Consider the following 11,470-nt stretch of genomic DNA (forward strand, 5'->3'; position numbering starts at 1 on the left):
TCTTTTCCATATATCTCCTCAAAGAAAAAGCAATTTTGGACTGTAGCTGATTATAAATACTTCAAGGAAGAATCAAAGCAACTGTCTGGGAATGACAAAGATTTAAAATGACTATGGTTAAAAATCTAATGAGGTTTTTATTAGGTTGATTGTGGTAAAGACACAGCTCACATAGAAATCTAGTTACCTCTGTGGCATATGACACTATGACTGATAACATATTCAATTTCCAGAAATTTCATATAGTTTTTAGAATACTAATTTTTTTCAATTTTTTCATTTTTATTTTTATTTTTTTGAGATGGAGTCTTGCTCTGTCACCAAAGCTGGAGTGCAGTGGCACAATGTCTGCTCACTGCAAGCTCCAACTCCCAGGTTCACGCCATTTCCTGCCCCAGCCTCCGGAGTAGCTGGGACTACAAGCGCCTGCCACTACGCCCGGTTAATTTTGTTTTTGTATATTTAGTAGAGACGGGGTTTCACCATGTTAGCCAGGATGGTCTCGATCTCCTGACCTCATGATCTGCCGTCTCGGCCTCCCAAAGTGCTGGGATTACAGGCGTGAGCCACCGTGCCCAGCCTAGAATATTCATATTATCAACATTCCCATAAATATTATTTAGAGAAGGTTTAGCATCACTTATCACTCATTTGAAAATGCTTTATATATATTTTAACATATCAAATAAGGTGACTTTACCATTCAGCTTCTGTTTCCCAACTGGATCACTGAGTCCTTCGTGTAGCCCATTAATAATTAGGGCCAAAAAGTATAGTCTTATGTACATTGAAAAAGGTCCTTAGGTAATTCCTTTTTAAGTATTTTTAATTACTTTTTAACTAATTCCTTTAGAAGTAATTCCTTTTTAATTACTTTTTAAGTAATTCCTTTAGAAGTAATTTCAGGTACTTCTACCTGAAAATCATTGATTTAGTTTTAAGTTCTACCTATTATAACAAGAGTTCTCCATCCTCTTTACATGTTTGTAGTGTCAGGGAAGACTTAAAAATTACCAGTGCCTGGGTCCCTCGCCAGACCTTTAAACTGGAACTAATACATGGGGCTCGAGCATCCACTTTTAAAATGTTTTCCAGTGATTCCAATGTGTAGCTATATTTCCCATCAGATTTCTCTGGTTTCTTGTGGCATTCACTTTTTTTCTATTTTGGTATCATGATTATTTTCAGGTCCCATTTCCTGTCTTAGACTTTATGTCTCCTGGGGTAGGGACCTTGCCTTCTTCATTTCCGTATCTTTTTGGAACACATGAATTGGTCGTCAGGAAAAGGTCTCAATCACACATAGGTTTTGTTCTGAGTCTCAGGTTCACAGGCTAATCCTAAAGTCTTTGTTCTGCACGAGGTCAGAGATTACTTGTGATGAAGGGTGTGGTTAAGTCTGTAGTGCAGATGGTGGAGGGGAGTTCACCCTGTTTTTAGGCATAGCATTGGAACTAAGAATGTTATGTCTATGTGGGTGAAGGGGCAGAGATGTGTAGGAAGACAGTTCTAATTAGGATGGAGGAATTATACTAGGAAGTAGAGGTAAAGGAAGTGAGAAGGATTAGTAAACAGAAGAAATGTGAACTTACCAAATAGGCTAGAGTAGATGCCTGGAGATTCCTGATTAAGTGAATTAACTAGATTTTAGCAAGGTAATGAGGCAGTCGTATGCAAGGAAGGTTTCAAAGTCTGGAGGCAAAAAGTCAAGCAACACTTTGAGAAGTGGTTGAGCTTTATGGGAATGGAGAGAATTACACTATTGAGAGATGTGAAAAATAATGAAGAGGGTTTCACAATGTGAAATTGTGTTTCTCATTTGAACGAGCAGAGGCTGGAGATAATTATGTCTAAAAGACAGTGGGGTACAGGGAGCATAAAGGCCAGGGAGAAAGGGAACTGCAGGAATTAGTGCTGAGAAGCAGGAGTTTGGTGGAGGAAGGCGGAGATCCAGTCCCAGATACAGGCAAATAAGTCTTCTCCCTCTCCCAAGCATGGCAGTCAGCCCTTCAGGAAACGGGACAAGAGAAAAGGCCATCATACCTGCCAGTCTTCCCGAAATACAGAAATGACATCACGGCTGCTGTATTAGATTAAGGCCAGGATGGACGTCCTAATACTGGATGAGCTGTCATGGAAAGAAAAGAAAAGAAGGAATGGAGGTGATGTTATTTTACAAGGGGAAGCCTCAGGAACAAGCATGTAACATGAGGTACTCTATAATTGTTTCTTCAAGGAATACATTATTTCTGTTGGAAAGTTGATGGGAGATGATTATATTCTTGCAGTTCTTTTCCCCCTCACCATGTTTCCAGGTTGGTGATCAGTCCTCTGTCAATTCTCTACTGCACTCAGATATTTCAGAAAACTTTCAGATATGAGAAAGACTGATTGCTATTTTCTATGTCATTAGAACTTTAGACCTTTCCACCTTTTCATGGTTGCATCTTTTTCTCAGTGTCTCTGTTGTGGCAGCCATGAATCAGACCCTGCCAGGTCTCCATGGCAGGGACCTGATGGACAGAAGGCCCAGGTCAGTGCATTTCAAATTCACAACCTCCTTTGCATAGAAAGCTTCCTTCCCACAGGCTCCCAGCAAGGGCGTGAAAGCAAGCCTAGTTCTCTGAGGCTCTCTTTAACTTTAATGGGTGACTGGTTGGAGGACTCCACATCAGCCTTGCAAAAATTCTCTTCGAACTGCATTGATACTTAAAGCTTCTTTCTCTTTCTTTTACACAGGAGTCAGCTTTGCATAATGGTCTGTGGGTTCTCCCATACTACCTTCATGCCTGCCCCACATTCCCTCACAGGTGTTTTCCATGGTAAATTATCTCATATGTCCAATCCCAATCTGGATGCATCTCAGTTGGTAAAAAGTAACATACCAGGCTTGATTCCTTGCACTTAGCTTTTTTCCTTTCTCTCCCACAAGTAGTCAGTAACCATGTCCTAGTGTTTTATGTGGTACCTCTTTTTCTATGTATATATGGAAATAGGTACTGTTGAGGGGCACGTCCTATGTGCCAGGTCCTGTGCTAAATACTTTACCTGTACCTCATTTAATTCACACAGTAACCCTGTCAGGTAGACATTATTCCCATTTTGCCAATGAAAAGACACAAGCTTAGAGTAGTGTAAATTCTCTCCTGGTGTCATATGGCTAGTAATAGGTGGATCTGAGATTTGATTCTAGGACTATTTGACCTCAAGGCTAATAATGATGGTAGTAATATAGCAACTGACATTGGTTCGTCTGTGTGTGGCATCTTGTTTCATTGACTGCATGAAACCTTTAAAAGAATGGTATGAAACAAGCTCTCTTCTACTTCAGGATATGAAAGAAGAACAAACTACACCCAAGCACAGTGATTGAAGGACACAATATGGATTAGAGTGGATAAAAATAAAATAGAGAATGGAAAAAGAATAGAGGAAATTAATGAAATCAAATTTGATTCTTCAAAGTAAAATCAACAAAGTTGATGACCATTAACTAGACTGACTAAGAAAAAAAGAGAGAAGATTAAAATTACTAAAATCAGAGAAGAGAGTCTGTAGAGACAAATTGGGAGGGTTCAGGAGGAGAATTTAGGATTTGCTTCTGCCCGTGGGGCACAGGCTGGGAATAAAAATGTTTTCCTGACTCTTCTCTGAAAGCCAGATAGACTCCACCTAAAACCCTGTTGACAATGATGCAGGGATCCACTTACCTAAGACTTTGATCCTCTTGAATGTGGAACGTTCCCTGCCAGTGGCTGAGTTACGAGCAGAGCAACCATAGAGCCCGCTATGCTCTGTAGTAATTCGGGGGATAGAGAGCTCTTGTCCTGATTGCAGAAACTTCCCATCAATAGTCCAACAATACTCTGCCAGTGGGTTAGAGTCCGCGAAGCAGGACAAGTAGAGGGCTTTTCCTGAATGGTAATAGGTACTTGGAGGGAAAATCCTGGGGACGTGTGGACCATCTGTAGTAAAGAGAATAAAGCCACAGGTGATGTTGTCCGAGGGAAGGGGATACTCCTGGTCTCTTAAAGGGACACAGTGTCCCTCTGAGTCAAGACACACCCTCAAGGCCCAGCCAAAACCCTTCTGTGTTCACTGAGACGAGGCCTGAGGTATTCACCTGTTTCTCCCATCACAGGCTGTAGACCCCAAGCCTCCCATGACAAGAGCAGCCCCTCCCCTTATATTCTTGGTTAAGGCTGTGCCTACCCAGATTTCCCCAGGGCAGGGAGTCATGGCCAGCTCGGGTGTCCAGAAATAAAATGTCTGTACTTGAACCTGACAGACTGAGATGCTTGGCCTCTGGTTGTTTGGATTTTAGCTGGTGGCCTGGCCCACAGAGGAACCAAAGATACAAAGGACATCTAGGGTGACTGGGTCACTGCAGATGCTATCAACTCGGTCCCGTATTTCACATTCATAGGGTCCTGTGTCATTTCTTGTGACATTGGCTAGAATGAGGATCCTGTTTTTACCAGGTTGCTTTAGCCTGGGACTGACCGGGAGGCTCTGACCATTTACCCTCCACAAGTAGGTGTAGCCCTGAGTCTTAGGTTCACAGGTTAAGGCTACAACATTCTTATTCTCCATGGGGTTAAGGTTGTTGCTGGTGATGTAGGGCTTGGGCAGCTCCGCTGTGTGGATAACAGAGAGAAGTTTGTCCTGTGTGGCACCTTTGATTCCTCCACAGGCATCTTTCAATCAGAGTGGCATCTCCCACCTCTCAGCCCACCCGAGTCCTTGAAACTCAATAGCTGGTGTATGTGTCACAAGACAGATGCATGATGATCTAAGGGCTCAAAGACTGTGAGGCCGCCTGCTCTGTCTTAGGGAAGCACAGACTTTCTCAAGTGTGAATTGAGCAGCAGTGTTGGGTCATGGACAGACACATCAGTGGGTACCCTCTGATGAGTGGTACCCTCCCAGTCCCTCTCTAATGAACTGACTGGCTGGCTCACCTTGGGTTCCTTACCTGGAATGTGCAACTGCTGGACCCCTTCCAAATTCCATCCTACTTTGCCCCCCTAGATGTGATTTCTCTGCAGCTTCCATTTCCAAGGATGTTCTAGAGATGAGTAATAATGGGACTTCCCATTATCCTGAAACCCTGAAGATACTGAGTAGCCTGGCCTGGGACTGGATGTTTCAGCAGAAATAAGACAGGGGAGACCAGAGTCAAGCCTGGAGGTCAGTTCAGTCATCAGGCTGTGGAGGCACAAGGTGGGGCAGTTTTTTGCAGGTGTTTCATGATGACTTACTTGAGCCAGTGACCTCCAAAGATAGAGCAGAGTGCAAGGAATGATCTAGAAAGAGTGAAGGGGACAGACAAGAGCTGGTGACCCTGAAACAGAACCATGTTCCCTGTTCTGGGTTCTTTAAGTTTCCTCTCCTTCTACAGAGGGCAGGTGAGGACTATGTGGATCTTTCCAGAAATACATGTGGACATTTGCAAATGCAGAATTGACTGGTGGAAAGGGTGGGAATGAACTGCTGGAAATCTGGTCCTCATGGACCATGTGTGTTTGATGGATATGAGACAAATTTGGGGAGAAATTTTGCAAATATTTTCTTCCATTGGACATTCTACTCTCTGATCCCATGGGTTTGACTACTCTAGGGACCTCATATAAGTGAATTCTAGAGTGAATCTGAGAATAGACTGCTGGTTGCCAGGAGCTGGGAGTGGGGAGAATCCGAAGTTGTTCATGTGTGTGCAGTTTCAGTTATGCACGACAGGGAGGTTCTAGAGATCTGCTGTACAGCTCGATGCCTACAGTTCACACAGATTGAGTATTTCTTATGCATAAGACTTAGGACAAAAAGTGTTTTGGATTTCTGACACTTCTTGATTCTGAACTATTTGTCATATACTTACTGGTTTAGCATCCCAAATCTGAAGGATTCAAAATCTAAAATGCTCCAGTGAGCATTTCTTTTCAACATCAGATTACTACGCCAAAGTGGGAGGTGATAGGCCAAATACATTCTCGCCCTTTTTTTCTCTCTCACCATGTTTCTAGCTTGGTAATTAGTTTTTGGTCACTTCCATACTGGCCATGCTGCACTCGTATATTTTTGAAGGCTTTGGGATGTGAGAGAGGCTGATTGCTACTTTCTATGTCATTAAAACTTTCCAGCTTTTCATGGTTGCATCTTTTTCTCAGTAACTCTGTTGTGGCCATCATTAATAAGAGCCTGTCAGGTCAGATTTAATACAGATTTTTGTAATTCTGCAAAAAATGTTACTGGGATTCTGGTAGGGGTTGCATTGAATCTGCAACTCACTTTGGGTAGTATTGTCATCCTAACAATATTGATTTTTCCAATCCATGAAAATGAAATGTCTTTCCATATATTGATGTCGTCTTTAATTTCTCTCAGTAATGTTTTGGAGTTTTCAGGGTATAACCCTTTGACCTCTTTGGTTAAACTTATTCCAAAATATTTTATTCCTTTTGATGTTAATGTGAATTGAAATTCTTTTCTTAATTTCCTTTCAGATTGTTCACTGTTAGTGTATAGTCTAAGGAATGATCTAGAAAGACTCAAGGGGACAGGCAAAAGCTGGTGGTTTTGAAGCAGAAACATATTCCCAGTCCTGGGTTTTTGATTTTCCCTCGCCCTTAGCAGAGGGCAGGTGTCTCTTCCCTGATAGCCAGGTAAACTTCACTGGAAAACATATTGCCAGTGCTCCAGGGATCCACTTACAAGGGACTACGATCCTTTTGATTATGAGATTTGTCCCACCAGCGGCTGAGTTATGGATGAAACAGACATAGACCCCTGTATGTTTTAGTGATCTGGGGGATAAAGAACATTTGTGCTGATTGCTGGAACATCCTATCAATCAGCCAAGAATGCTCTGTCAGTGGGTGAGAGTCTGTGAGGCAGGAGAGCTTGGGGACTTCCCCTGTGTGCTAATAGGTGTATGAAGAAGAAATGGTGGGGGCGTCCAGGCCATCTGGAGCAAAGAGAATAAAGTCACAGGTGATGTTGTCAGAGAGAAAGGAAAATCCTGGTCTGTGGAAGGGCCACAGTGACCCTGTGAGCTAAGTCACAACACTGAACTCCCAGCCAAATCCCTGCTGTGTTCACTGATCTGGAGCCTGAGACATTCACCTGTTTTTCTCATCATAAGCTGTGGACCCTGAGTCTCCCGTGACAGGAGCAGCCTCTTCTCTCCCATTGGTGATCACGCCAAAGACTACTCTTAGTAGTCATGGTCAGCTTTGATATCCAGGGGTAAAGGTATCTGTACTTGCACCTGAGAGGGACTGGGAGGCCTGGCCTCTGGCCATGTATATTTGGGATGGCAGCCTGGCTCACAGAGGAACAGAAGATACTCACAGAGGAGATTCAGGGTGACTGGATCACTGCGGCTGGAACTCACTGGGTTCTTCATTTCACATTCATAGGGTCCTGCAGTATCCTTTGTGACATTAAATAGAACAAGGGTCTTGTTGTTTTCCGACAGCTGCCATGGGTGACTGATAGGGAGGCTCTGACCATTTATCCACCACAGGTAGCTTACGTTCTGAGTGTCAGGATCACAGGATAAGATCACAGTCTCCGTGGCCTCCCTGGGGTTTAAGTTGCTGCTGGAGATGGAGGGCTTGGGAATCTCCACTGTGCAGATAACAGAGAGAAGATTGCCCTGTGTGGCACCTTTGATTCCTCCAAAGACATTTTTCAATCAGAGATGGCATTTCCCACTTCTCAGCCCACCCAAGTCCCTAAAAGCCCATGGCAGGTGTGTGTGTTACAAGAGAGATGCATGGCAATCTGAGGGCTCAGAGATTGTGAGGCTGCCTGTTTTATGTGGGAGAAGCACAGACTTTCTCAAGTGTGAATTGAGCAGCAGCATTGGGTCATGGAAAGACATGGGACCAGCAGTCACAGCCCCTGGTGCCTCTCTGAGTCCCTTCCTCTTCAACTGCCTGCCTGGCCCACCCTGTGGTCCTCACCTGGAGCATGCAGTGCTGGAATCTTCTTAGTTTCAGTCTTACTTTGTCCCCCAAGGTATGTTTTCTCTGCAGCTTCCCTTTCAAGGACATCCTAGATATAGATGATGGAACTTCCCATTGTCCTTAAACCCTTTGGGTACTGGGAAGCCTGTCCTGGACTGGGTAATTCAGCAGAAATAACACAGGGGAGACCAGAGTCAAGCCTGGAGGTCAGTTCAGTCATCAGGTAGTGGAGCCACAAGGTGGGGCAGTTTTCCCAGCTGTCTCATAGTGACTGACTTGAGCCAGTGACCTCTAAAGATAGAGCAGAGTCCAAGGAATGACCTACAAAGAGTGAAGGGGACAGGCAAGAGCTGATAGCTTTGGACCAAGACCATGTTCCCTGTTCTGTGTCCATGATGTTCCCTTCCCCCTGTAGAAGGCAGGTGAGGACCATGTGGATCTTTCTAGAAATACATGTGGATGTTTGCAAATGCAGAACTGACTGGTGGAAAGGGTGAGCATGAACTGATGATGGAAGTCTGGCCCTCATGGACCATATGTGTTTGGTGGCTATTAGACCAATATTTGGAAAGAAGTCTTGCAGATGCTTTCTCTCATTAGACATTCTACTCTCTGATTCTATGAGTTTGACTACTCTATGTACCTCATCTCAGTGGATTCCAGAGTGAATCAGAGAGTAGAATAGTAATTTCCAGGAGCTGTGGTCAGGGAATAGGGCATTGTTCCATGGCTGTGTGGTTTCAGTTAGGCAGGTTGAGGATGTTCTAGAGATCTCCTGTACAGCTTCGTGCCTATAGTTCATGCAGATAAAGTGTTCCTTATGCAGAGAGCCTAAAACCAAGTGTTTTGGATTTCTAACTTTTTTTATTTTGGAATATTTGCAGTAGATGTACTGGGTCAGCATCCCACATCTGAAAAATTTTAAATCCAAAATGCTCCAGTGAGCACTTCTTTTTAGCATCACATCAACGGTCAGAAGTGTTGGATTTTGGAGCATTTCAGATTTTGAATTTCTGGATTTGGGATGCTTAATTTGTAATACTGTAATTTTCCCCAAAAAAGTTCTCTGGAGTTTAGACCTCATGTTATGTTCTGACTCTAGTAACAAAAACAAACAAACAAACAAAATTTGGAGGAAACATTAAAATGTTGTCATAAGTGGAATTTTTTACTGATGGTCCAAACATCTAAGATCAATTGCTGGTAGTAGTATGTCTCATGATACCCAATTAAGGTTTAGGTGTGCCGTGAATTCCAGTAGGATCACATTATGCTCAAAGAAAGATACCAACCATGATTTGAAATTAGCAAGTCCTTAAGTAGAGAGAGTCCCGTTAAAAGGACAGAACTGATCAGTGTGTCAATTACATAGAGGAATGATGCCGAATTAAAAGAAGTGATGTGTGTTATGTTAGTAAATATAGAAGGAACTCCCTGTTTCTAATTTCTGTGCAGAGTTAGGAAAAATGGGGAGGAGCCCAGAACAGGTATGTGAAATGCTTTCTTCATTTTCTCTTAACCTCAGGAAATACAACTCGAGTTTCAGTTTGTGTGAATTAGGAAGAGTCTAAGTGAGACGCCAATGGCTCATGTGTCCCCAACACGAAGAACCGCACCTTATGAAAATGGCATCATCATGAGGAAACAGTTGTATGTGGCACAGGCACTAAAACCACTAGATAGCACGCACCTGGCCACCTGCAACAACAGGTCCCTGAAACCACCAGTATTCCCATTACGTGTATGTTACAGCCTTGGTAGTTGTCCCGCAACTACAAAGTTTTAAAATTGCTATAGTCAATACAAAATGTTGAATATAAAGTAGAATATGTTGTTCCACTTTTTTCCCCCACTCTTTTTGAACTTTCCTGTTTCACTTTTGGAAGTTTTTATCGACACATCCTCAAGCTAGGGATTCTTTCCTCAGCTGTGTGGAGACTACCAGAAAGCATCAAAAGCATTCTTCATTTCTCTAACAGCACTTTTTTTTTCTTTTTTTTTTTTTTTGTGAGACGGAGTCTCGCTCTGCTGCCCAGGTTGGAGTGCAGTGGCATGATCTTGGCTCACTGCAAGCTCCGCCTCCCTGGTTCACGCCATTCTTCTGCCTCAGCCTCCCGAGGAGCTGGGACTACAGGTGCCCGACACCACGCCAGGCTGATTTCTTTGTATGTTTAGTAGAGACGGGGTTTCACCATGTTTGCCAGGATGGTCTCGATCTCCTGACGTTGTGATCCACCCACCTCAGACTCCTAAAGTGCTGGGATTACAGACGTGAGTCACTGTGCCTGGCCATCTCTGAGGGATTTTAATGAGTTGTTGACTTTTGAGTTTGTTCAGCTATTCACTTACTGTTAGAACCGAGTGACAAATTTCAAGCTTGTTATATGCCTGACAGGAAACCAGAAGTCTCTAGGAAGTGACTGGAGATTGTGAGCTCCATGGTAGGTGGAGGATGCAGTCACGAGTGAAATGGGTGAAATCAGTCCATGGGCTTTGGAGACTGCAGACCTCTCCAGCCTCTGACACCCTGGTGAGTCAGTGCAAAGATTACAACAGTGACAGCAAACTAACATGGCTGACTCCATCTGGCATCTAGTCTCAGGCTGGCTGTCCTCACTCATTCCTGGACATAGGCCAGGCTAACCAGGGAGAAATTTAGTTTATGGTTTAACTTTGAAGAAACAATGATAATAGTTCCTCCATAAGACTAATTCCCTTATTTTGCCAGGGATTGCCTTTGCAAAACTGGTGAAAGACCATGAGAGTAAGATTATAGGAGGGAACTGAATTCTGCTAAAATGGAGGCACAGTTTCTATACTCCCTTACTGCTCAAATGTCATTTGGCCAGAGTTTACAAAATTTGTAACTAATTGCTGCTATAGATAACATCACTATTGTAGAACGTGAGATTGGTCTTTTGAGATGTTTCTCATTTCTTGCATTCTGGTAACCCACTGACCTCACCCATACCCATGACTAATGGCTCAGCCAGTCACGTGGTCCCCACCTAGAGTCAGATTCAAGCACAAACAGATCATTTCCCGCTGCCCGCATGATTCCATCCCCAAACAATCAGCAGTACCCATTTTTTACTCCTGTGCCCCTGAAACTATCCTTGAAAATCTCTAACCCCTGATCCACTACGGAGGCTGATTTGAGTAATAATAAACCTCCATCCTCCTGTTTGGCAGACTTGGACTCATTAAAATCTTTCTTTACTGCAAATCACCATCGGGATAAATTGGTTTTGTTTGTGCAGGAGGCCAGAAGAACTTGTCTGGGAATTATAAGAGTGGATGGAGGAGCTGCCTATCCCTGTCCCACGGTCTTGTCCACAGATCAGCCTCACAAAGGAAAGAGCCCTGGGTGGGGATACAGTGGAAGCTCATTCTCTTAGCGACCTGGGGACATTGGCTTGAGATGAAGCCTGGCAGGAGTGGCAACTCCAGGTGATTTCTGTGCCTTTCCTATTTCCTGGGAGGTGGGCCAGGCCACAGTG

At 43.7% G+C, this 11,470-nt stretch overlaps 1 protein-coding gene across 1 annotated transcript in view; it reads right to left on the minus strand.

Moving 5' to 3' along the window:
- The window catches only part of LOC105552188 (putative pregnancy-specific beta-1-glycoprotein 7), a gene marked incomplete at its 3' end in the record, with an annotated part of 52,939 nt that overhangs the window by 38,002 nt on the left and 3,467 nt on the right, over positions 1-11,470 (minus strand). The window contains exons 2-4 of the mRNA XM_011997774.1: positions 7,351-7,629; positions 4,359-4,637; positions 3,711-3,965 (exon numbers count right to left, since the gene is read on the minus strand). Coding sequence (XP_011853164.1) covers positions 3,711-3,965; positions 4,359-4,637; positions 7,351-7,629 — 813 coding nt within the window. The remainder of the gene's footprint in view (positions 1-3,710; positions 3,966-4,358; positions 4,638-7,350; positions 7,630-11,470) is intronic.

Source organism: Mandrillus leucophaeus, unplaced genomic scaffold (genome assembly GCF_000951045.1).
Source record: "Mandrillus leucophaeus isolate KB7577 unplaced genomic scaffold, Mleu.le_1.0 Scaffold546, whole genome shotgun sequence".
In the NCBI taxonomy this organism is placed as follows: Eukaryota; Metazoa; Chordata; class Mammalia; order Primates; family Cercopithecidae; genus Mandrillus; species Mandrillus leucophaeus.